At 36.6% G+C, this 26,363-nt stretch overlaps 1 protein-coding gene across 1 annotated transcript in view; it reads left to right on the plus strand.

The window, feature by feature from the left end:
• The window catches only part of DYNC2H1 (dynein cytoplasmic 2 heavy chain 1), a gene marked incomplete at its 5' end in the record, with an annotated part of 161,593 nt that overhangs the window by 105,712 nt on the left and 29,518 nt on the right, over positions 1 to 26,363 (plus strand). The window contains 3 exons of the mRNA XM_084274663.1: positions 1,283 to 1,494; positions 3,214 to 3,318; positions 19,227 to 19,343. Coding sequence (XP_084130789.1) covers positions 1,283 to 1,494; positions 3,214 to 3,318; positions 19,227 to 19,343 — 434 coding nt within the window. The remainder of the gene's footprint in view (positions 1 to 1,282; positions 1,495 to 3,213; positions 3,319 to 19,226; positions 19,344 to 26,363) is intronic.

Consider the following 26,363-nt stretch of genomic DNA (forward strand, 5'->3'; position numbering starts at 1 on the left):
CACTGCAATATACCCTTTAAAGTAATTTTTACTACCTGTCTTCAGGGGAATTTAAGAAATACCTCTCTGATCAAACTTTTACCTGCACATGAAAGCTATGTGGTATTCAGTAGATTTTCACAGAACAGTAGGGTTTAGAAGGGGCCTCTGGAGATCATCTAGTCCAAACCCTGGATAAAGCGGGATCACGTACAGCAGGTTGCACAGGATTGTGTGCAGGCAGGTTTTGAATCTCTCCAGAGAAGGAGACTCCACAGCTTCTCTGGGCAGCCTGGCCCAGGGCTTGCCACCCTCGTAGAGAAAAAGTGTTTCTTGATATTGAAATGAAACATGCTGTGTTCCAGTTTGTTCCCATTGCTCCTTGTCCTGTCACTGGGCACCACTGAGAAGAGTCTGGCTCCATCCTCTTGACACCCATAAGTGTTGATGAGATCCCATTTCAGTCTTTTCCAGGCTAATCAGAACCCATCTCTCTCAGTCTTTCCTTCATAAAGAGAGATGCTTCAATTCCCTAATGATTCCTGTAGCCTTTCACTAGACTCTCTTCAGTAGATCCCTGTCTTTCTTGAACTGGGGAGCCCAGAACTGGACACAGATCTCCAGGTGTGGCCCAGTCATTGTCCCATGTAGTTATTTTGGACAACTGTGATAGAAGGGAGGGGGAATAAGTTATTTTGAACTTGTGGGATGTAGCTAGGGCAGATTAATGAAGTTGTAACATCAGTTATCATGACCAGGAAAAAAATGGTACCATGCTTATTTTTATGTGTTATGTTGTGTGATTTGTAATGCCTTAGAAAGTACCTATCCTGGACCTCGTGTTTGAACGGTGACATTTCTATTAGTTACCTATCTCAAGCTTATGTGGTTTTGGATCAATCTCTTAGTTTATTCTTCAAGATCACATGAGTCTGTGATACAAAATAGTGTATAAAATTTTGAACAAGGGAAATTGTTTTTATTTGTGACAAAGGAGCACATAATCAAAATTTTATTAGCATCATTTCTTAAATGCATATAACCTATTGGTTTATGTACAATAAAGAGCACTTCAAGACATAAGTAATATTTCTAATAAGTCATTTTGAAGCACAGTAAGTATTTATTTTATCAATGACAAATATTTACCAACTGAAAAATTCTGCAACTTTAATGTTTTGGTAGAAAAACAGTTAGAAATTACTTACTTGATTTATTTTTATTTTTTATTTCAGTGAAGAGCTATACTGCTTGTAATGCAATGCTATGCATTGACACAAAACTAATCTTAATTAATTTATAGGTTCCAAAGATTTTCAGTGGGAATTTGTGCATGGCTTATTTGAAAATGCAATTTATGGAGGCCATGTAGATAATTACTTCGATATGAGGGTTCTTCGTTCCTACTTGGAGGAGCTTTTCCATTCACAAATCATTGGCAGTTTAAATGCCAGAGGCAAGAAGAAGACTGGTTTCTCATACTTGATATCTTTACCAAATTCCTGCAGTATTTTGGTAGGTATATATCTTCTATCAACTAATATAGAAACTAAGATACATTGTTTTCAATAGTTATTCTTGGAAATAGTTTCACAAAGAAAACCAGAGTTACAATCCAAAGGATACCTCCACTTATTTGAGACTGGAGCACTAATTCTTGAGTCATCCAAAGTATTCTGCTAGTATGTTACGCCAGTCTGCTTTTTATGTTACCAGATTGGACTGCGATACAGAGCTGCATAGCTGTGAACTGAAAATAAATTGGGACAATTTATGGCAGACAGATACCATTAAGTTTTTATGTAACAGTTTATTAACATAATAGCATTTTTGTACAGATTGCTGAACATTCTTACAACGTTTGGATGAAACAGGAAAACGTAAATATATCTCCTTATTTACAAAATACATCAACATTCTGACATAATCTGCTAACATGCCATTTTATTTGGAGATAAATGTGGATTTTGATTCTCCTTTAGTATTCCTTTAATGTAAACAAGGGAATTCAACAGTCTTGACAAACAGATACCTCCATATCCTTTCACATACTATTTGGTTTTGCTATTATTAATTTACATTTTAATGTAGGACTCCATACTAAACCTCTAATATGAATTGCTGTAAATGGAGTTATGCCAGTTAAAATAATTTAACTGTCGTCTGGCATTCTGACTGTTTAGGTTTGGGGTTTGTTTATTTTTTTAACTTTAAATAGAATGGTTATTTTCTATAGATGTGCTGAGTTAACATCATACAGAGGGACAGAATAAACAAACCACAGTGGTTCCTTTTCTTGTAGATGATATAGTCATATAGATGAACATTTTGTGTTCACCTGCACTGCCTTTAGTATCTTTCAGTTTCTTACATCGTCATTTATGTGGGAGTTTATACTCTTATGTCTTAGATATTTTTTCTGCAAGTAGTTTTGATAAATAGAACATTAATAAAGCTATGTTTGGTTTCTTTCACTTTGGAATATGTCTTACGAAATAGTGTTCTGTCAGTGGTGGAGAAATCTGCTACTGTTGTTATTTCTAAAGTGACGTTCCATGTCCAGGTAAATCATACACCCCTAGGATGTGCTCTCACAAGCAAAGGGCCAAATGCACATGATGTAATGCAATAGGGTTGAGCCAGATATTCACACGGTAATTAATTTTGCTAGCAATAAAAGTGATTTTTCAACACCACTGGTCTGCCTTAGCCTGCAAAGCCTCTTTCTGGTTGGTACAAGAAGAGCATCACTAGTAACTCTTACACTAGAATTGCTGTTGACGCTACTCTGCATCTCAAATGATCATGCAAACCTATTTTTACTTAAATGATTGATATCTTTGAGTGACATCTTCCTAGATTTAAACAGAAGTGAGTGCTCTTTATTTTATAAATATGTATTGTATTTGATTTTTTTTTAAATTTTTATCTGTCATTAATCTTAAAGTTTTCAACAGAAGTCTGAGGTTGTTTTTTCTTTTCAGTTGATAGCATCACTGTCATCAGAATTGCTTATTGCTCTTTGAGCTAAACACTATACAAAAGATAGTTTTTTAATAAATAAAATCAAGAAATTTATAAACAAGATTACCAAGATATGTCATTTGTTATATACTTATTTTAATCTTTATGTCCTGCATTACACTTAATGAAATACTTTTCAGCCTACACAGTTAATTTCATGAGCTGAACAAATGTTCCCTTGTTTATGTTTGTCCTTTCCTTTTAATGTAGGATTATCGTAACATTATTGAAAGCCTTCCAGAAGATGATAAACCAGACTTCTTTGGCCTGCCTGCTAATATAGCTCGTTCATCGCAACGTATGATCAGTTCCCAGGTAAGGAGTTACATTTTTCATTGACCTCTCAGTCTTTTCTGTGTCCAATATAAGCTAGAAAACCCAACTACCTCATAATAAATATGAATTTCCATAACAAAGTCAGACTAAATGGAGGGATTTTTGTTATATATTGACTTTTATCTGTCGAGTGTTTTAATGTAATAACAATTACAGTTTTGTAACATAAAAGAAACTCTACATGTTTCTTGCATATAAAAGAGGGTTGCATAGGTTTTTATTAATAGCGAAGAATTACAAAATATTTCATTAAAATAAAATTGTTTCATGTTTTATTATTATATAGAAATTATTAGTGTACTCCTGAATATACCCATGGTGACTCCGTCAGATCTCTGATGTCATGACGGAAAGTCTGTGTCATGAAAAAAATTCATTACCTTTATAAAAGTGGTATAAAGTACAACGGCTATAATGTAGATTTTTGACCCTTTTTCTACATTTATAACAACTATACATTATGAAGTGATTACAAAACAAGGCAAACCTTTTTGTTGTTCAGGTATTAGATTCTCTGTGAGATTACTCCATATCAGCATGTTTCACTACCTTTCATTTACTTCAAGCTTTGTCATACCCTTCCATGAGGGGCCTCTGGGAGATGCTGAGCTTCAGAAGATAGTATATCCAATCATTTCCTTTTTGGTTGACACTACCTGCAGTTTCCCATTCCTAAGGTCATTTTGTTAGTGTAAGAGACTAACGGACTCTGTTTTATTTTTATATCTATGTCTTTAGAAGCCATTTTGTGAATTATTTTACTGAGGTTAAGCCTATTTTGAGTGTTTTCACCGAAATCTGAGGAAAGTGTAACCACTCGTGTTTTAGAATTATGAGGAACATTATTATTTGAAAGGAAATTATACAGTGATAAGCATCCACTATCAGAAAGCAATCAGATGAATCTTGAATCTTGATTGTTAAATGCATAATACATTCGATTGAGTACATGTGAATTCAGACTATTTAAATATTTAAGCATACTTTAAGATTATTCTTTTCCATAGATTTTTTTTAGATTATTTTTGCTGACTTGTGAATGTAATATATACTTTACAACCATTGATATTTATTTTGTAAAGAATCTGTATTGTGATAAAACACATAAACACAGGTAGGCCAACACCTTAGCCTCTCTCTTTGTTTCCAGCTAGCTCTATGCCAAGATAATATTTAGCATTAGCACTGAAATATTCAAAGCAATGTGTTCAAATGACTATCTTCCTAACTTAAGATAGTAATTTAGGGCTTAAATAAGCAAAGAATTATTGGGAAAGTTTAAACTAACATAATTCATTTCATGTTTAAGAGTATCCATGTATGTAAGTAGTTTCACTAGTCCTGTTTGTAGTCTTAATGTAATTACTGTCAGTGAGGGAGTTCTTACAGCTGCTGTTCACTGCAAGTTAAAGTTTTAATTTTAGTCACAAAGTGAAATAGTTTTGACAGAATATGGGTAACATTTTATGCTTTTTCTGGAAGAAAAATTCTGAAGAATTATTCTAGAATTGAAATGAATTGAATTGTCTCCATATTGAAACATAAGTTCCAGGGGTTTTGTAGTTTTAAATAATCACTCATTTAAAATATTTCCATTATTGCTTTTGCTGTAAGATATGGGAGATGCCTCTATCATAGTCAAGAGTTCTCAGTTGTCATTTAATTGCAGTCTAATCCAGATACGGATAAATATGTAATACCATTCTAATAGATTTTAGCTCAAATATGGAGCAAGTTTAGGATTTTGAGGTAAAGATAAATTGGGGTTTGGTTTGGTTTGGTTTTTTTACATTGCTTTTAATTAAGTCTAGATGAGAGCACATGATCACTGTATAAGTGCAGTGAAACAGTACAACTTTTAATGATTAGCATAGTTTATTTGCTTGGTAAATTAATCACATCAGATATCGTGAAATTTGATTGATTTGAGAATCTTACATCAGAGCTATGAACTGATCTATATATCAAGACTAGTTTTAATTTTTTACACAGCCTTAGCCTGCTGTCTTATGTAAGGACAGGTTGCAGCCCTGTCCCTCCTCTGCCCCCCACCCCCCTGCATATATAAATCATTGAATCATAGAATACCAGGTTGGAAGGGACTCAAGGGTTATCTGGTCCAACCTTTTTTGGCAAAACCATGGAATCATCAAGGTTGGAAAAGACCTTAAAGATCATCAAGTTCAACCTTCAGCCCTACATGACTGTAACCATTAAACTCTCTCCTGAAGTGCCTTATCTACCCGTTTTTTAAACACTCCCAGGAGTGGTGACTCCACCACATCCCTGGGCAGCCTGTTCCAATGCTTCACCACTCTTTTGGTGAAGAAAGTTTTCCTAATATCCAATCTGAACTTCCCCTAGTACAACTTGAGACCATTAATTGGAAGTTCCCTTTAATTGGGATTCCCTGTAGTTTCAAGACTTAAACTTTTTAAAAGTATCTAAGTGTTTGCTCACATTCACCTCACAAAGGGCTCCATGCAGATATTTTTTATTGGTACAAGACCTTTGATCTGTTAAAAAAATACTTGCCTTTGAGTATTGCATTTGTTGAATATCAAATATCTACTGCTAAATTTTTGAAAATATATATGTTCACTTAAATCCATAAATTTATTGTCAAATTATTTGTTTTATTATTAGCATGTGAAACTGTAAAGTGATATAAAGACAAATCAGCTGGATGAGGGTGCATAGGGTAATAAATTGAGCTCCAGAACTCCTCTATCACAAAGCCAAGGCTCAATGTAGCTCTGTCTTAAAATCTTTTACAGAAACATCAACTTCAAATTCATTTGTTTCTGTCAGATGCACTGTAGACTGATGATAATTTTATTTATTTCAGCTATACTTACATAGTAAGAAGAACAGTAGTTATTAAAAATGCTAGTATTCAGAAATAAATCCTTAGTTAACCTCCATGAAGGGAGACTTCCTGTGAGAAGGGAAGTAGATAATGAACACATTTACATGCAGACTTGCACTCTGTTGAACTGGTCTGTCATAGCATTGATTATAATTTATAGACTGTGGACTGTAACATTGAAAATATGAGACTGTTGTAGTTGCAGTTCTGTGAGATGCATCTTTGTTGTAGGAGATACTTCCTCTTTCTACCAATAATAGTTTGTGGTACTTACACAATTTAAGTAACAGAAGTAGGAGATTTTTCTTAAATAGTTTTTCTACCTAACTACGAATTGTACACCCATTCCATTTCTGATAGTTTGGCAGCTGGTTTAGATCCATAGGTGATCCCATGGTTCACCATCTGAAACTGAACAATTGCCTCCTAACAAGAGGGTTTCTTATAAATCTGTTAACAAACTAAAGCAGAGACAAGCCGAGTGAATGAGTGAGAAGTAAGTTGTACCAGCGCAGTCACCATGTCAGTAGCATCATCCAGGTGAAATTTAATACCTTCTCCACTACTTCACAGGTTCTGTGCAATGTGATACATCTTTCTATAATTTGTCTACTGTCCCACATATTTTCTCACCTGCTAGCCAGGTTATATTTTTAGGATCCTCTTCTTCCATATGTAGAGAGGCATAGGGTTGTATTCTCTACACTGCTGAACTCAGGATTATTAAGGGAAGCAGTTGTTTTTGAAATGTACACACCAAAGTTTGTAGCTACTTGTTTAAACCAACTGCCAGCAACTCCATCATGTGTTTAGGCTTAGAGGTTTAAAAGATTCATTCAAATATACATTGATTTTAAGTAAATTGTAATTAGCTATCTTTTATCAGTTCAAACTCTTAAAAAATAAATAAGTATTCGATTAGTAACCACTACAATCTATTCTAGTAACTGTGAAGTTAAACTACTGTAAGTCTCTTAAAATAAATCTGATATTGTTTTATGACATTGTTTCACTACATAGGAGGGAATATTTAGTTAATGACAATGTAGATTTTTTATGGCCTTTCTGTGAATGTTGTGTGTTGTTCATGTATAGGAAAGGCAGTTTGTATTGCTGCAACAATACACTTTGCTGTGGCAGAAATTTACTGCAGCACAGTGCAGCGTTTTGCAGCCATGTAGAGATCTCTTCTCTGACCTACTGCATTGAAAGAGCTTGGGTAAAGCAAAAACAGCACTGAAAAGAAATGGACCTTTTTTCTGTGGCCTTGCAAATAATGATTAGATATAGCTCATTTTGATTATTTAAGTAATCGATTATTATATAGACTCACAGAATCATCGGGGTTGGAAGGGACCTCGAGAGATCATCGGGTCCAACCCCCTGGCCAAAGCAGGCACCCCCATGCCAAAGCAGCTTACTGATGATCTATGGCTTTTCTTTTTTTCCAGCAGAGAACATAAATTCTGATTTAAAAGCTGAATATCACTAAACGCATGATTTTAGTATTGTTAATTACTAATTGAGTTGTTAGAAATTCTGTCTTAAGGGAGATTTATATGCCGTGAAACCAAAACTAGCCCTCAGTTGCTGAGGAGAACAGGTCCAGTGCTGGCACAATCCCCAGTGGAGTGCTCTAGTGCAGTGCACAGATGGGGGTTCCTCAACTAGGGGGTCCTCAGGGGAAGCTGTGAGAGCTGCCAGGAGCCTGCAGCTTCCACGACAATGGCTGACTTGTGACCAATTGCCAACTGGTTTTAACTCCATGTTCGTGTATGAGTATATACAAGTTCTGTAAGTAGACTGTTTCTCTCCCAGTATTAACTGCTCCTTTCCTCCCGAAACCATGGGCAGAGGCTATTTAATACTTTAGGCTTTTATGTGCCATCCCTCACTTATGTTCTCTTGCATTCATCAAATGCCCCATGTTTTCTTTGAACTTTTGCATCTTTGTTGAAACTCTTCCCACCCTTAATATTCCCTTTTAGTCTTGCCTCCAGTGGGGTGTTGTAACTCTCAATTTCATCTTGAAATGACCAAGCAGTGCTTTATCTTCTTTTTTTCACTGTCCTTGATTTTCCTTCATATATCTTTATTATTATTTTTTTTGGTCTTTAAATCCACTGAGACACTCCCAGCTTAGTCATTCTGCTCAAAGTCTTCGTGTTTCTGAAGAATGAGATGATTTTTTCTAAAGTTCACTCAAAAATACTCCTTTATTCCCGTTTTTAATCAGCTGAAAGTAATGTGCTTTCTCCTAGATTGTCCTAAATTTCCCCCCTGCCTTATGTCCGCTCATGGGATTCTGCCAACAGTGTCTACTTTCCTAAAGCCCAAAATCTTAACTCTGCAGTTTACCTCATGCCTAACCTCAACATACATATAAACAAAAATAATAATTCCTACCTGTATTTTTGATGTTGGCTGTTAACCAGCACTCAGAAATTTCCTTCAGTAATGTAATCATTAATAATACAGCTTTTTCACATACATTTTTAAATATAAAGTTACACAGTTACAAATAATGGGATTAAAAGGATTTCTGTGACTGAAAGGTAACTCTTAATTTGAGTTAAAATTTTATAAGCTTGCAGGTCTCTCATGAATTTTATACAACTTTTTAAGATATAATTCCCATGAAAAATGTGTTGATGCGGTTCTTTGACATAGTATAAAGCTTGTGTGGTTTATTTCTCATACTCAGTAAAAATTTCATCTTACAGATCACTACTGTAAATATCAATTTGGATGTGTGCAGGAATAGAATACTCATTCTTACAGAGATTATTTAAAAGTCTGTAGAAATGACCTGTGTGTCTATTCACACTTACTTTCATGTATTCATACCATGACATTTTATACTCATCATGAATGACAGCTGAATCATTTGAGAACTTAAGACTTTGTTCTAGCAGAAACTTGACATATGTAAATAATAAAGTATTATTAAAGTGTTTTAATAACACTTTACATCAGTATGACTTAAGTAAATTGTGATATCTGAACAAAGTTGGGTTTACAAAATCAGGCAAAAAACCCATGTTGCCTGACTCTGTGTTCCACAAAAACTATACTAGCACAGAAATCTTGCACTGAATTAATTCTTTTTATAGATGTGATTGCTTAAAGAGAAACAGCAATTTCTTTAATGAAATCCATTAGAAGTCAAAAGGAATAGCTCATCATACCTTAGTGTAGCTGCTAAATATAGGACTCATTTAGAATAATTACTGCTACTCTTCTGTCTGGGCTTGAAACTTAGAAATTTTTTAGGAAAAAAAAAAATCTTTTAATTGCTGTTCTTTATTTTGTGATGAATACTTGTTGAGTTAAAATTAATAGTAAACTTACAATGGAAAACAGTGTAGGCCAATTTAGTAAGGTAGATGAGGTAAGAACTAGGGTCAGGAAACATGAAGTGCATGTTGCCTCATTAAATATAATTGCATTGATCTCACTGACTTCAGTAAAGCAGCATATAAAGCAGCTTCAGTTAATCTTTGCGTTCCTTTTTTTTAACTAAGTGGCTGACCTGCTCTTATTTTCAGCAAGTCACTGAATCTGTACCTTTTCCCACCATTCCTTGCATATCTTGTTTCCTTAGATTAAAACTGCTATCTGTCTTCCCAAACCTGGTCAGATGTATGATTTTAGTATAGCTTCAGTGCTGTGTTTTTAACTTGTTAACGACAGCAACAGGGACAGCATGTGTGGGGGAGGGTGTACAAGGGCACCTTGACTCTCAGATTGCTGGATCATGCTTGAGAATACACACCAAGTCTCTCCTGCAGTTATTACCACAGTAGCTGAAGTAAAGTTATGGTGAATATGTCCACCCAGTATTGCAGTCATACCCCTGACTGTGGTGGTTCTACTGTATATCAAATAGTGGGGCTGTGGCATGTGGTTGTTTTTTAAGGTTCAGTTGTAACAGAATGACAGCTTCTTGTGTGTTCACCAACAGACTAAATTTTCTCTTTCAAAATGTAACTCAACAGGACTCTGAGCACTGGAACCAAACTTTGTATCTACCACTCCTCTGTCATTCTAATGGTGCTATGTAGAGTAATATGGGTATAATTATTGAAAAACATGCAATTGGGATTATTCTTGAACTTGTTATGTTATTGCTGTAGATGTCAGGATGAACATAAATATATTTTCTTAAAATAATTTAGCATTTATATAACCCTTGTATTAGCTGTGCAGAGCATATAATTACTGACATTTATTAAATGCATCCCACATCACAAATACATGACTACCAGGCTTTAGCAGAAATTGATGAGTAATGCCAAAGTGTACTTATTATTACCCTGCAATTGAGCGATCTGAGTAGTTAAAAAGGATTTCTAAAATACAGGGAGTATTTTTTATATAAACTGTGGTCTGCATCAAAGAAATGTGCTCAGCCACATAATGAAGTGGAGGCCACAGTACTGTGCTCTAAAGGAAAACACAGCTCTAAGGAGTAAATTCATTGCAGAGAATCAATGCAGTGCTTCAGGTAGCCTTATTAATTCTCACGGGATTGGTGCTATGTATATGAGAATGTGTTGGTGTTCTGCATTTAAGACGTTGGTTCTCTTCAAAGAACAGATTGCAATTTTCCCACTGTCTTAAATTTTATTGAGTGTGTAATTAGCTAAGGTCAACCACCTCCACAAAGTAAACCCCTGATTCCTGGGGGAAAGGCACAACTAGAATAGTGGCTGCATTGTGCTGTCCATCTGTAGCATCCCACTGTTTTTTTTCCTTCTTCACTGAATCCCAGCTCTACAGAGCATCGTACTACTCTCAGTGGTATACAATCATCTTTTGGATAAGGAAAGATATAGGTGGTGTCATTGCTTTCCCTCTTTTGCTTTGTGTTTTGGTTATGAAGGCCTGTATGTCTGTATTTAGACTCCAGTCCTACTTCACATCCTTATTGAGTGAGGTAGCCTTGAGGGAGCAAGCAACAAAATAGCAAACATGGACCTACACTGTTTCTTACTGGTCCATATGCAGTATGAATGATACGGTTATGAATGCCATTAAAGTATTTCCGTGCTAACACACAATGATAGAATGCTTTGGATTGGAAGGGACCTTAAGGATCATCTAGTTCCAACCTCCTGCCATGGGCAGGGACACCCTCCACTAGACCAGGTTTACCAAAGCCCCATCCAACCTGGCCTTGAACACTGTCAGAGAGGGGGCAACCACAGCTGCTCTGGGCAACCTGTACCAGGGTCTTTTTAATATCTGGTGTAAATCTCCCCTCCTTCAGCTTAAGGCTATTGCCTCTGGTCCTATTACTACCTGCTCCTGTAAACAGTCCCTCTCCATCCTTCCTGTAGGCCCCTTCAAGTACTATAAGGCTGCAATAAAGTTTCCCTGGAGCCTTCTCTCTTAGCCTGTCTTCATAGGTGAGGTGCTCCATCCAACCCTTTCATCATCTTTGTGGCCTCCTCTGGACTCGATTCAACAGCTTTATGTCTTTCCTGTACTGAGGAGCCCAGAGCTGTCCACAGTACCCCAGGTTGCAAGGGGGTCTCATTAGAGAAAAGTAGAGGTGGACAATCCCCTCCCTGGACCTGCTGCCATGCTTCTTTTGGTGCAGCCCAGGACATGGTTGGCTTTCTGGGCTGCAAATCCGCATTACTGGCTCATGTTGAATTTTACATCAATCAACACTCCCAAGTCCTTCTCTTCACTGTTGCTCTCAATCCATTCTCTGCCCAGCCTGTAGCTGTGTTTTGGTTTGCCCTAACCCATGTACAGGACCTTGCACTTGGCCTTGTTGAACTTCATGCAGTTCACATGAGCCCATCTCTCAAGGCTGTCAGGGTCCCTCTGGATAGCAACCCTTCCCTCCAACATGCCAAACCTCACCATGCAGCTTGGTGTCATCAGCAAACGTGCCAAACCTCACCATGCAGCTTGGTGTCATCAGCAAATGTGCCAAGGCTGCACTCAATCCCACAACCTCCACGGACCCTGTTCTTGCAGAGAAGGGAACATACAGTTCTGTCACAAGGCCTACCAACCAGAAACCTATTCTTTCTCTTGACACAGTAAAGATATTGTTGCATTGCACTGAGTTACTGCTTTCTCAATATTTACCAAAGTGACTATGTTATGACCTCTTATTTTAGAGTGATCTGTAAAATCTTATAAAAGCAGAAATACCTCCTTGAATGGCTAAGTAAAGGGATATATTGTTTCATTCAGAGAAATGAAAAATTGAAGTGGTTTCTGTGTTGAGACTGCATCCTTTTACAATTGGTAGATGGCAGTAGAGGATCTATGATATTGTCTAGACTCACTGAGGAGTTTCTTAGCTTTTTGTGCAAAAATAAAAATCCTCTTATCAGTTCCACAGTCTTGAAAAAAACAGCAGTTATGTGACTAGCAAATCTTTTCTGGTTTGTATTCTTAGAACAGTAATTGTATTTAGTTCAGAGTAGGGTTTTTTCACTGATGTAGAATTTCACAAAATATTTTTTAGCTTTATTGCTTTCCTCTTTTTCAAATTCTAGTACTGTGTATAAAATCTGATATATTTATGTGATTTGTGGGATAGATTGCTTACAAAATAAGTAAAAGACTTAGATGTAAACCTGTGTTGATTATATAATGTATTTTTGAAGTAGCAGGTTTTGCAGTAGCTGTGAATCACTAAGTACAAGACTTTTTCCTTATCTTGTGCATGAATAAAGAATAGAAATAGATTTACTGTTCCTAGAAATTTGTTTTTATCAAGGTTCCAGGTTAGGAAAATGGAAAATCTTGACTTTTCCTCATTTTTATTTTTCCATGAAATTTTACTTTAATTCTCAGCTCTAACACGACTTTCATATTAAACCACATGGGATCATTCATTGCCTTTATTGCTTTCCATTCTGTTCGTTACCTCTCTTAATTTCTCTAAATGTGTGGGGTTTTTACTATACTCTGTTGGTCAGTATCATAGCAGCATATATCCACAGAAACCCATAAATAATGCAGTACGTGAAAAAGCTGAGAGGCACAGTTAGTTTAATAACTAGGTAAATAAATATTGACATTTTAAGTTTGACTACCTCACCTTTATTAATATATGCAATTTCTGGTTTTCTGTGCTGATAATGCAAAAACATACAGTGTATGAATTTTCCACTGAAAATGGAGACAATATTCAGCAGTGATTCCTGCATGCTGTTCATCGTTATTAGATGCACTGTTTGCAAATAAACTACTCTATTGAATTTTTTATATAAATACTGTTATGATTATTTTACCTTACTTAAACAGGCAGCTTCTAAAGGACTTATGGTTCTCAATAATCATCTTCTCACCCCTTTTTAAACCAACCATTACTGGTGATTGCTTTTATATTTTGCTTATCTCTCTTTCCATCCCTCTCATTTTCAGTGATGGCACAGTTTTCCTGCCAGCTCTGTGGTAGATTTTTTTCCCTCTTAACATTTATTCAGAATGTTTAGATGTGTATTTGAACTGGAATAGCAGAACATATAAGAGCTTTTAGTGTGTAACATATTAAAAGAATACCTTACAATAACATAGGCGAATGTTCAGTGGTTATGTAGCGTAGAAGTATTCTTATTTTGAGTACCCTGTGTTATAGGATTAGATTTTCAGTTTCCTTAGTGTTACAATTACATGTCAATACCTTTCCAAACTAGTGTGCAAAGAATATGATTCAACAACCCTGGTGTCTGCAACTGTGCTAGTCACTTCTAGTCTCTCTTTGTGATCACAGAAGTAACGTGTTTAGGGCAAAATTAATCTCATGCTAGAGTAAGTATTTGAAGTTAATTATAAGTTGACCTGATGATAATATACATGTGCATACACACACACAGAGAAAATATATCTATATCTAGATAGATGGGATAGGGAGAGGAGCTGAATTGTTCTTGAGTGTTGAAGTTATGTTCCCTGGAAATGCATATCCTCATTCTAATTTCCCCAACATAGACCCATCTATCTGAGGTGCCTATTGAAGGAACTTAGTTTTCCTATGTACTCAATACAACAATCTTCCAAACCTACTTTAAGCCACTCACAATCTGTCGATAATGGAGGGAAACTGAGGTGGTAATCTTTGCAATTGAAGTGAATTACTACTAAGTAAGCTTTAAATAAATGCCCAAAGGTAGGTGGCGTGAATTTGTGATTTTCTGCTTTGTTTGATTTAAATTCCCTCAACCCCTCTATGTATTTGGTTTTACAAACATTGACGCTGTTGTTTTTACATGACATAAGCTGAAACAAGGAAGATCCACGTTGGATGATAGGGGAAACTTTGTCACCATTAGATCAGTAGAGCAGTATAACAAGTCATCCAGATTTTTCAAGACCAGGCCCAGAGCAACCTTGTCTGATCTCAGTCCTCACACTACTTCAGGCAAGAGGTTAGACTAGAAACCTCCAGAGGTCCTTCCCAACCTGAATTAAAAAATCAAATTCCTTTTTCTTTTGCATAACAGTCACAAAGGGACTAGCTTGAGAGTGCTGAGTAGACCTTTTCTTACACTTCATCTGACTGTAGTGAAGACTGGTCAGCACTATAAAAAAACTTCACTGATATTTGAGAAGAAAATCTTTATGCAGTTCAAGTTCTAAAATCAAACTTGTCATCTTACTCAAGCAAGAATATAAATTATTACTTTACATGCTCTAACTCTTTCCTAAATTTGGACAGATTTAATAGATGTAAAAAATGGCATACAAAAATGTCTGTCAAATTTGTAGTCCCTTAGTAAGAGTGTGGAGTGATGAACTAGTTCAAAGATGAGGTTAATCTGAGTATTTTGGCATGACTTAGGTTTGTTTTCCTCTATTTCTTGAAGGTGAATGACTGTTCTAAGCAAAAATTTTCAAAAAGGTATTCAAGCAAAAAGAGTCACTAGTACACAAAATTTCAGCCCAATCCATTAAGTACAGTCAACTGAAAACAGTGTACTGACATGGAAACTAGTAATAAGCTAGTAAGCTATGCTACCATCATACCTGTTACACTTGAGAGAAGAAATGGGATGAAATAGAGAGAGTTAAAGAATTTCCATGAACATTTGATAAAAATCATAGTGTGATAGAGTAGTCTAGAACACTGAGAGATAAAATATAATTTCTTTCGTTTCAATACCATTCATTAACCATTAAAGTGGTTAACTTTTGACAAACTCATCCCAATAATTTTTGGGCTGCTTTGATAAAATTTAGAAGTAGAAACAGATGTAGTTGCACTGAACAAAGATTGAAATAATGCATTGATAGTGTATCTCCCATTTAATTATATAGACAAATTTTGTAATTAGACAATTAGAAATAAACAGCTAGCCTTATACACCAGTTAGAAAATAGTTTAATTACTTAATCTTACAGTCATTACTTCTCAAATTCATTCCAGCTATATGGAGCTAAGTGTTTATACCTATGAAGGCACTTATAAAATAGTACAATACTTAATATTTTCAACCCCCCATATTCACAAAGCAATTTTATAAGCTTTCTGCAGCTTTATAGTATAAACATGAAAATTTATATGAAGTACTGCATACTGAATTACCAGTTAAAGTATATTTGATATAAATGTTTTATTTCTTTGCAAATTATCTCAGGCAACTATCCAAAAACAAATTGTAAGAGCCAGACTATAGCTAAAAGAATGATATCTGGAAGGCACAAATGTGTGTTTATTATCTGTATTGCTTGTCAGGACATTTGCATGTGTGCAGAGTGAAACAGAGGAAGAGTAACAAGAATGATAAAGATACTATGATCAAAACATTAATCAGAGAAAATAATTTTTTGCTAAATTAAACAAGAATCTTTTCTGCTCTACACAATAGCTGGAGCACACAAAGAATTATTAAAGTTTAAAATTAAGTTATGAGAATGAGAGGATGAAATGGTATTTTCTGTAATAGAAGCTATACTGAGCAGTGGCTCATATTTTCTTTTCCTCCCTCTAGCTACCAGAATACTTGCAGAAGCCCTTGTAGGCCTTCACATTTATTACAGCTTTTAAACCCAGCTGAGATTTGGCTTTCCTCACTCCATCTTAACACAACTGAGCAATGTCTTTATGTCCTTCCTGGGTAGTCCATCCCTGCCTCTATATTCTGTGGGTTATCTTTTTAGATTTGAGATCACTGCCTTCCTCTTAATCTGCATTGATCTTCTGCCATTCCTGTTCTTCAGTTTGATTATTGTGTTTGCTTCTTGCACATCAGAAAGAACTGTTCTTCTGTTTTGAGAAATTTATTCTTGAAGATTAATCAGCTCTTATGTCCCCCATTGCCCTTAGGGCAGTTACCCATTGGATCCTGGCAAGAAGACCCCTGACTAAGCTAAAATCTGTTCTTCTGAGGTCCAAGGTTCTACTACTTGCCTTGAACTCTTCTCTTGGGATTTTTAACTCCACAATCTCATGGCTGGTGCAGCTAAGACTGCCCTCAACCTTCACATCTTCTACCAGTTTTTCGTTGCTTAATAGTACCATATTCAGAAGAGCATCTCCCTTGGTTGGCTAATTGATTGCCATTGTAAAGAAATTGTATTCACTGAATCCAGACACCTGCACTCCTTGAACCCTGTCACATTGCCCTCATGGCAGATACTGAGTTGGTTGAAGTCTCCCATGGGCATAAAAGCATGTAATTATTGGGGTCCTTCAAGCTATCAGAAGACATCATCTACTTTCTCATTCAAAGAGCCTGTATTATGAAACCACCACCTGTGTTGTTGGTCTGTCCTGTGGTCTGTGCCCATAAGCTCTCACCTGGCTCATACCCTGTTCCTAGGCAAAGCTCTGTTCACTCCAGCTACTCCTCTGCCTTCCTGCAACTTCTTGTTGCCTTCCTTTCTGGTAGTTTACTTCAGATTAGACAAAACTAAGTTTTTAATATAGTAAAATGCTTCCTTCAGGTATTAATTAGGTATGCATGTAGTTTCTCTTGGCAAAATGAGTTGCAGGATCATGACTAAAGTACTTTATTAAAATAGACTACAAATGATATAGTGGGTTTTAGGACATGGAATTCATTTCACTTTAATTCCTTAAATATGACAAAGAAATAGAAAACATATTTTCAGCATTTCTGAGATGTGGAGTCACTGAGTATGCATAATTTTCTACAACAGCAGATTATAGTGTCATTTCTGTGGGAATTAAAAATATTTTTTTCATAATTAACATTCTATTAAGTCAGCTTTTTAAAGAAAAGAGAGTACTAATTTAACTTAATAACAGGTATTTTTAAACTTGCTTTTTGAAAGCTAAGCTTACGTGTTAGATTCTTTTATATTTATGCTTTATATATTTTTATATTTTATATCTTGTAAGACATTTAAGAATAAAATTAAAATAAATATTACAAAAGTTAAAACAGTGGTTTAGTGTGCTATCATCTTGTAGTGCTTCATAGTCTTCATCAGAGATGATAAATAAAACTCACAGAATCATAGAATGGTCAGGGTTGGAAGGGAGCTCTTGAGATCATCTAGTCCAACCCCCTGCTAAAGCAGCATCACTTACAGCAGGTTGCACAGGATCACATCCAGGCAGGTTTTGAATCTCTTCAGAGAAGGAGGCTCCACGACCACTCTGAGCAGCCTGTTGCAGGGCTCTGTCACCCTCACAGTGAAAAACTCCTGATACCGAGATGGAACTTCCTGTTTTCCAGTTTGTGCCCATTGCCCCTTGTCCTGTCACTGAGCAACATTAAAAGTCCTGTTGATATCCACCCTTTAGACATAGATAAGCATTAATCAGATTCCCTCAGTCCTCCCTACTCCAGGCTAACCAGACCCAGCTGTCTAAGCCCCCGAATCATCCTTGTAGCCCTCCACTGGACTCTCTCCCACAGTTCCCAGTGTTTCAACTAGGAAACCCAGAACTGGACTCAGAATTCCAGACGTGGCTGCACCAGGGCAGAGTAGAGGAGGAGTATAACCACCCTTGACGCACTGGCCACACTCTTAATGCACCCCATTGGCCTTCTTGGCCATGAGGGGACATTGCTGGCTCATGCTGTTTGCTTCAGTGAAAGAAAACACCGTGTCATTGCACATCTTTCAAGAGTAAAAAAATAAGTAACAAATGCAACTTACTACATCATTCTGTCTCACAGCTAAGTATTCCAATCCTTATGAATGATTAATATTTTTTATTATCGTTTAATTCTTTGAGGTTAAGCAAAAGAGAAGAGAGTTAGTTACTTGTTCTTTAACATGTCATCTTGCAAAAAAATTAGCTAAATTTAAAATTTAGCTGAAATGCCTACAATCACTAATGGGTCTATATGCAGATTAAGGGACAGATTGTGGTATCACTGGAAAACCATAATTTCAGTAATCTCCCTTTATAAATGTATCCATGTGTGTGATCATTTCATATGTGGAGCTACTGGGGTCACTAACAATGAAAGGCAGTTGGACCTGATGAACTGGGAGCTCCCATTCTTTCTGAAAGTTTTCCAGTTACTCTTAATTGCTTTTTCTCTTTATCTAAATTAATACATATGCATTTAAACAATTCGAGGTAGCATGAATATCTAAGCAAGTAAGAGATTTGCAAGAGATCAGAATAAACTGATAACTGCCTTGGAGTTTTGGTGGCAGCTACTGTCTGTATTTAGTAACATATTCTGGGGTTCTGTTTTGGTTTTGTTTTAATGACAGATGAAGCCTAGTTATGGGCAGAGCTTGAGTTTTGCCTGTAGATTTTCTGGAATAGAGACTTTTGATTAATTATACACCTCATTAGTCTTTAAATTATAGCCGAACGAAGACAAGAAGTGTGAGAAGAAAAACATGGATTTGTTTGTTTGGGCTTAATAGGAATGAGGCTCAAGTTAGATATTTGGATATGGGTATTGTCTGTGTTTTGAATGCATCATTGTTAGTAGTTGAAAAGCATAGTACATAGATAAATAGGACATTATTTGCTATTATTTTGCATTTTTGTGCTAAAAAAAGTTTGTTTACCTCCTTCAAGATTTGCATTTGTATTCTTATCGTTCAGGTCATTTCACAGCTTCGGACCCTGAGCAGGGCAGTAACCGCTGGCTGCAAATTTGACAGAGAAATCTGGTCTACTGAACTTTCTCCTGTTCTCAATCTCTGGAAGAAACTTAACCAGGTAGGAAAGTAGCTAATTTGAAAAGACAACGTTTTTCCCCCCTCCCATTAAAAGCAGGCTCTAAGAAATTACCTTGAATATTGACATAGGAAGTAAAAAGGAAATTGAATGCATTTGAGGTTGTAAGTATAATGTTATGTCTGTGTAAATAGCAATGAGGGCTCTGTGCAGGATACCAGGCTAGCATTTTTTTCTATGTATAGAGGTGACAAGATCTTGTGTGTGTTTCAAATGAGAATGCTGCTATATTTTAGATTCGAATTTTGCAAGCCTTTAGATCTGCAAACCTTCCTTGAAAGAGCTCAGGTGAAACTGTTCCCTGTATGTCTACTTATACAATCAGAAGAGATATTTTGATTGTAGTGTTGGGAAACTGATAAATACACTTTTAAACAGTAAGAAATGCTTAGTAACATCACATTTCTCTAATGATTAGTTCTTTATCATTATTAATCAACAGCACTGCAAATTCAAAGCTGTTCTTTAAAACCTGTGTCATAAAGCTGAGAGTATACCATACCATGAAGCTGAAGCCACACAGTCCAAATTGGTGGCTATGGTCTTTGCTGGTCTTGGTTACCCAAATAAAAGTAACCAAGCTTGAGTTCTTTTTGGCAAGGGAAGCCAGACTTGACACAGGGCTTAACTTTCTCCCCTATTTCTCTGCTTAAATACAGGAAAAAAGAATTATGCAGTATGCCTGTATTCTCTCTGTATTGTAGATACTACATGCATTTGTATTTGACCTACATTTCTACCGCTCATAGTATCTCAAAAAAATTGCTCCTGTTTTATCTTGAACATTCTTGAATTCTGTAACATTTTTATGCTGTTAGCAGATTTAAGATCTCCTTTAGAATAGGGTGTCCTCTGACCTCCTGTAAGTTTTGGAGAGGGACATTTGCTTGATTAAGTTTTTTTTAAAAAAAACATAAATACTAATGCCCTTTATCAACATTAGTTTCCCTAAGGCAGAATATGAGCTAAAATGATTCCTCAGTTGTGAAGAAGTAAAATCACAAAATATCTATTTGTGAAGTTTGTAAAAAACCTTTTCTTCTCAGTTTTGGATGCATTTACATTTTATTGCACACTTTTTATTATAGAATCATAGAGTCATAGAATGGCTTGCGAAAAAAAGGGCCTTTAAAGATCATCTAGTCCAACCCCCTGCCATGGGCAGGGACACCCTCCACTAGACCAGGTTGCCCAAAGCCCCATCCAACCTGGTCCTGAACACTGCCAGGGAGGGGGCAGCCACAGCTTCTCTGTGCACCCTATACCAGGGCCTTACTGCCCTCACCGTGAAATTTTTTTCCTTCTATCTAACATGAAACTTCCCTCCTTCATCTTAAGGCAATTACATGTCATCCTGTCACTACATGCCATTGTAAATGGTCCCTTTCCAGCTTATACTTTCAGGTACTGGAAGGTTGCAATAAGGTCTCTCCAGAGCCTTCACTTCTCCAGGCTGATGAAGCCAAACTCTCTCAGCCTGTCTTCACAAGAAAGGTGCTCCAGCCCTTTGATCATCTTCATGGCCCAGTATGCCAAATGAGGTCTTGAAAGGGGGAAAATTACCTCTCTCAACCTGCTGGGCGTAATTCTTTTTATGCATAACAGGATATGATTTGCTTTCTGGGCTGCAAGCACACCTTGCTAGCTTATGTCCAACTTTTCATCCACCAGCTCTCCTCAGGGCTGCTCTCAACCATTCATCTCCCTGTTTGTATTGGTATTGGGGATTGCGGTGACCCAGGTGCAGAACCTCACACTTCGCCTTGTTGAACCTCATGAGGTGCTGGTGGTTGTTATTTTTATTTCTTTTATCTGACAGATACAGATAGTAGTAAAGTAGAGGCAGATGGAATAGATATTGACAATACCTGACATTTTATTTGCAAGAAGCAAATATTAGTCTTCTACATGTCAAATGTACTCCCCTCTAAGGATAGTTGGTAAGAATGGTTGAATATCTGTTTCAAACTACTGGAACTCAGGAAGTGCCTGTATAGATCTGAATTGAATCAAGCTGATCCATTTATAAATTCAAAGCTGTTTTTAAAATCAGCTACTTTTTATTCCAGAGGCAAAAAAGGCTCAGAAGCTTGTTAATGTGTAGACAGAGATTAACTGTGTTTTAAAACATTTTTATTCCAGTACTGAGTATATAAATAAATAGCTCAAAAAGGATTATCTTACAAATACTTTGAAAACAGTTATTGAACGTCTATGTACCGTAACAAAATTTGCCACTTGACATAGGTTTGGTGTGTAGAATAATTTATCATAATCTTTAAATGTGGACATCTTTTTTTTCTGTATAATCTCAGTACCATATTATGATTTTTTTGTATTTCGAAACCTAGTGTCCACGTTTAGATAAGACAGCATCTTGGTATTTCTTTGGACTTAACATCAGTGTTGCACACTACAAAAATCAATCTAAATAATTCAAAGTGTACAATAGAGCTAAATTTACAGAATGTCTATAGAATTTAAATAGTCAATGCATTTCAGAAATCAATGAATAAACAAATTTTTTACCTAATATTGGCCAACTGCTGATAAATTTGTATTGCTTAGTGATGTGACCACTGAAGAATTATACCACATTGAAGTTTAAGATAATATTCATGTTTTTTAATGACTGCAAATTGTAATCTTTGAATCAGTAGCACTGAGTGCTGCGAACAGAGGCATGAAATGCACAGAGCAATTGGCACAGCAATTTGTGCAGAATAACTTACAAAAGACCAGCAACTTTGCTGAGTAGATTGGGAAGAGAACAGACTTGATTTGCTCAGGCACATCATTACCTTCTTGGCAAACCCCAGCTGCTGTTAGAGCAATGGACCCACTAAGATGAGAACTTTGACTCAGACAGAGGTCCAGAAGGAGGATGCAGCTCTGCATGTCTTGAGATGCAGGGACTACCTGGTGGATGTTTCTGAGGCTAGGGCAGCAGGAGTCTTCTAACTTGCAGGAGATGGGTGCTTGTTCAGCATTTGTGTCACCAAAGGTGCTACCAGAGGATATCATGGGATTTTGCAGCACCAGAAATCAGACGGTTCTTTTCTGAAACACTGTAGGCTGAAGAACCAAGCCTCCAACTTTCCTGAAGGAGGTGCAGACAGTCTTTGCCTCTTGATGGTAAGTGAAGACTTACGTGATGGCAAAGGCTGGAAACGTGAGACTTCTGGCACCAGGAGGAAAGATTCTGCTCCACCTCAAGATTTATGTTTATAGAACAGATTTAGCACTCTCATAGCTGAGAAGAGGCTGGGAATTCTGTGCAGCGAATGTACACAGAAGCACCCAGAACCAAGCAGTGAGGAATAGTAGTGGGCATACTCCTTGCTGTGCAGAGGATGCTTCCATTTTCTGACCTGACCTGTCATCTAGGGAAGTTTGCTGCTTGCCAGTGGCTCAGATCTAGGACATTGACTGCTAAGGCTTTTCTGGCACTCAGGCTCTTAGCCCTTGATGCTTTTCCACATAGGCCCCAATCATACTGCCAAGGGTAACCTGGAGCATTATGAAGGATGACTACATGGGCTGGGGCTGTTGGTTAAGGGCATGGGGACCTAGGTGGTTTTCCTTCTTGATCCCTATAGTGAAGGTGAAGAACACAAGGAGTGGACAGGTCCTACAACTGTTTGTGCAGCTGGTGTCAGCAACAGGGTTTTTGACTAAGTGGGGCCAACAGGCTGGCCAACTGGAGTAACTGGAACAGGTTGCCCAGACAAATTGTGGAGTCTCCATCCTTGAAGATATTCAAAACCTGCCTGGATACATTTCTAAGCAATTGCAGTAGCTTTGAGCAGAGGGTGGGACCAGACAATCTCCAGAGGTTGCTTCCAGCCTCAGCTGTTTTGTGATTCTGTGGGGAGTATATTATTCTTTGTCTGTCCATAACAATAGAATCATGGAAGCTGCCTCTCTTTCATCCACAGTCTGTTAGTCCAACCCGAATGCTGGCTCTGGAATTTTTCATTCAATTTTACTTCAGATACTTAAAATCTGGTTTAAATCAGTGCACTCCCATGTTGAAAGTTCCACTTCCTCTTTCTTTTTAGATTTTCTAGACTAATACAGAATATCTTGACCTTTTCATTTATAGAAGCTTTCTTTTAAAACATACATTTCAGTTCTTGCCACTGGAAAACACCCTTGTAATGGCTACTGTCCTAGAGCTGCTTCTGCAGTGCCTTTCAGTGTGATTTAGTAACAGTGTAACACTAATAAGTTAATTAAACTCTCATGAATCTGCCATTAATTAAAAAAACCCAACAAGTATTGGGATGCTCAGTATAATTTGTACGAAAGACTGTCAACTGAAAAAAATGAAGCCATCTCTGAATAACTCCACAAACAAATGTTAAACAGATTTTTAAAAAATAAAAACCATCCTTAATGTGGAAGGATGATCCACTACAGCCAGCTGGCTAGCAGAGTAATTCAACCAGCCTGTGTCCCTGTGTCTGTTCTCCTCCCACGTAGCTTTCCATCATGACAGTGTAGAAGAGGTCCTAAGTAAGCTCTCTATTGTCGCATAACTGGATCAGTTGGAAATCACGCTCCAGGGGAACTTGGGCATTGCCTGTCATATGACAGTTTTCAGAGAAGCACAGAAGTACCAGGATGCAATGGGGCTGTATAGGTGTTTCATCATGTCCAAACAGCCATCTGACAAGAGTAGAGAGGAACCAGAATCAGTGCTATGTTCTTGTTGCAAGGGGGATGCGGTTTCTGCTTTGCTTCAGGGAGACCCTTTAGTATCTTCATGAAAGTTGGAAGATCCACCCATAATAAAAATTTGGAAGCAACTACTTCGAAATGCTGTTTGCTGAATATATGATCATAAGCTGTCCTGTTGTGTTCTGCCTTAAAAATCAGTATGTGTTGGGTCTTCTGTTGTGTTTGTGAATTAAAGGCTAACATTATTTTAATGAAATTGCATAATGCTTCAGGAAAATTGCAAAAGTGGTTTTGAAAATTAATGCGTTGTTGCTCTTTTATATTCACAATCTTAGCCTTAGCATAACAATGTTGGGTGTTTTTTTTTTTTCACCAAGGGCAATCAATGAAGCAGAAATATAGGGACATTCTTATATTTTCAACAATGAAAAATTTGTGTAATAAACAGTGAGAGGCTAATATCTAAAAGAATAGGCAGAATAGATACATCAAAAGCCTAGTGAAGGTTTCTAAAACCAACCACCAACCATCAAAAAGGAATTTTTAAATCAAATGAAGAGCTAGTGGAGATATATGATTTTATTTTCATTATATCTATTATATTTCTGAGGAGGCATTTTTCAGAACATATTTGAGTTAGAAAAAGCTTTAATTTAGGAATGTAGTGAAGAAAAGCTCTGGAGCAGCTCAGGTGAGACTGTACGAAGTCTTACATTGTACTGAGATAGTAACAAGAGGAGAAGTGAAAGAGTGAAAATGATCAAAGTCTCAAAATACACCTAATTTAATATTGGTAACATAATATAGTATTTAATGTTAAAGATTAGAACCTATCTTTACTTTCTTATGATTAGGAAGAGCACTCAGTGCTTTAGCAGTACTTCATCTTAATTCCCAAGCAGGTCATGAGGATATTTTTAAAGCTGATGTGAGTTATATACATAATGGATTTTAAGGGAATGTAATAGAACCTTAAATGTATAAGCTGATATCGGTATTCATGTTTAATTTTCCTATAAAAATGACAGATGGGTTGTTTTAACAAATTCTCAGGAGAAAGCATTAAAAAGAGTGATGAAATGACTATGCAATTCATAGGAGGCTGTTGTGTAATGGGAAGTATGAAGGAACCTGTAGGCCTTCTCTGTCACTGAATTTTTTGTGAGTTAAGACAGCACATGTGAAAGACACAGCAAAGCCTGTGAGTTGCAGTGTCTGTTCTTCTTTCACTGTGAAATCAAACACTCCAATAAGAAATCATCAGCTTGCTCGTGCTAGGTTTACATTACATTTGTAGTGTACTCAACAAAATGTGTTCTCAGAAAAAATGAAGTGAAACTGATACAAAACATGGTGTTTCTAAATACTGTGTTTCTCCCACTTTGCATAGTAAGTATTGTTATATGCCCTTCTAATAATGTGATAGGCAAGACTCTATCCTTCATTCTTCTGTCGTTCATAAACCAAAGTACCTGCATTAGTCTTTCACTTAGCTTTTCTCATATTTTTGCTTGGTTGTTGAGTGCAGTATGAACTTGAAAAACATGGGACAAACTTACAGTGCCTGGGAATGATTATGGAGACTGAAATCCTGTGTGTCCTGGAAAGCAAGATGCCATATGACAGTTCAGAAGTTTGTTTAATCTGGTCAAAAGTCAAAACTACTTGTTATTTAATGACGAGATACTTCAGGGAAAGTAAAATATGATTTTACCTTTAATAAATAATTAGAATTTGAAATAGGAAAAGATATTTTTGTCCCAAAGGCTAGGGTTTTCATTTTGCATTTGTGTCTTGTAAAATTTTCTAATAAGAGTTTAAATTCCATCACTGGACTTCAGTGCAGCATTTTGTTAGATGTCAGGTTGACAGTTTCAGACACATGCTAAAATGTATTTATGTAACAAGCTGCATATGAATTAAGATTTTCAAAATGATACCATCTCTTGAAATTATTGAATAAATTTGGATTTTCAGTGGCTCTAATGGAATGAAAGTAAGCAATCAAATTTCAATGTGAAAGCAGAAGTAACTCTCAGTTGGAGCTACTCAGGATTTACACATAATATATTATTTATTTGTATTTAATTTGCTTCTAGGTTGAACTAGTTTTATCAAAGCAAAAACTGCATCTGGCAGCATGGGTTGTAGTACCCAATACAGTCTTGATTTGCTGAGTGCACTACTGCTGCCTATATTGACACATCGTGATGAGTTGAGCCAGGCTGGAGGCCAGGTGCCCCCCAAAGCCGCTCTATCCCTGCCCACCTCAGCTGGGCCGGAGAGAGATAAGGTAATGACATCAAGTGTTCTTTTTTA

This window comes from Gallinula chloropus, assembly GCF_964237585.1.
Source record: "Gallinula chloropus genome assembly, chromosome: 1".
NCBI classification, from domain to species: domain Eukaryota; kingdom Metazoa; phylum Chordata; class Aves; order Gruiformes; family Rallidae; genus Gallinula; species Gallinula chloropus.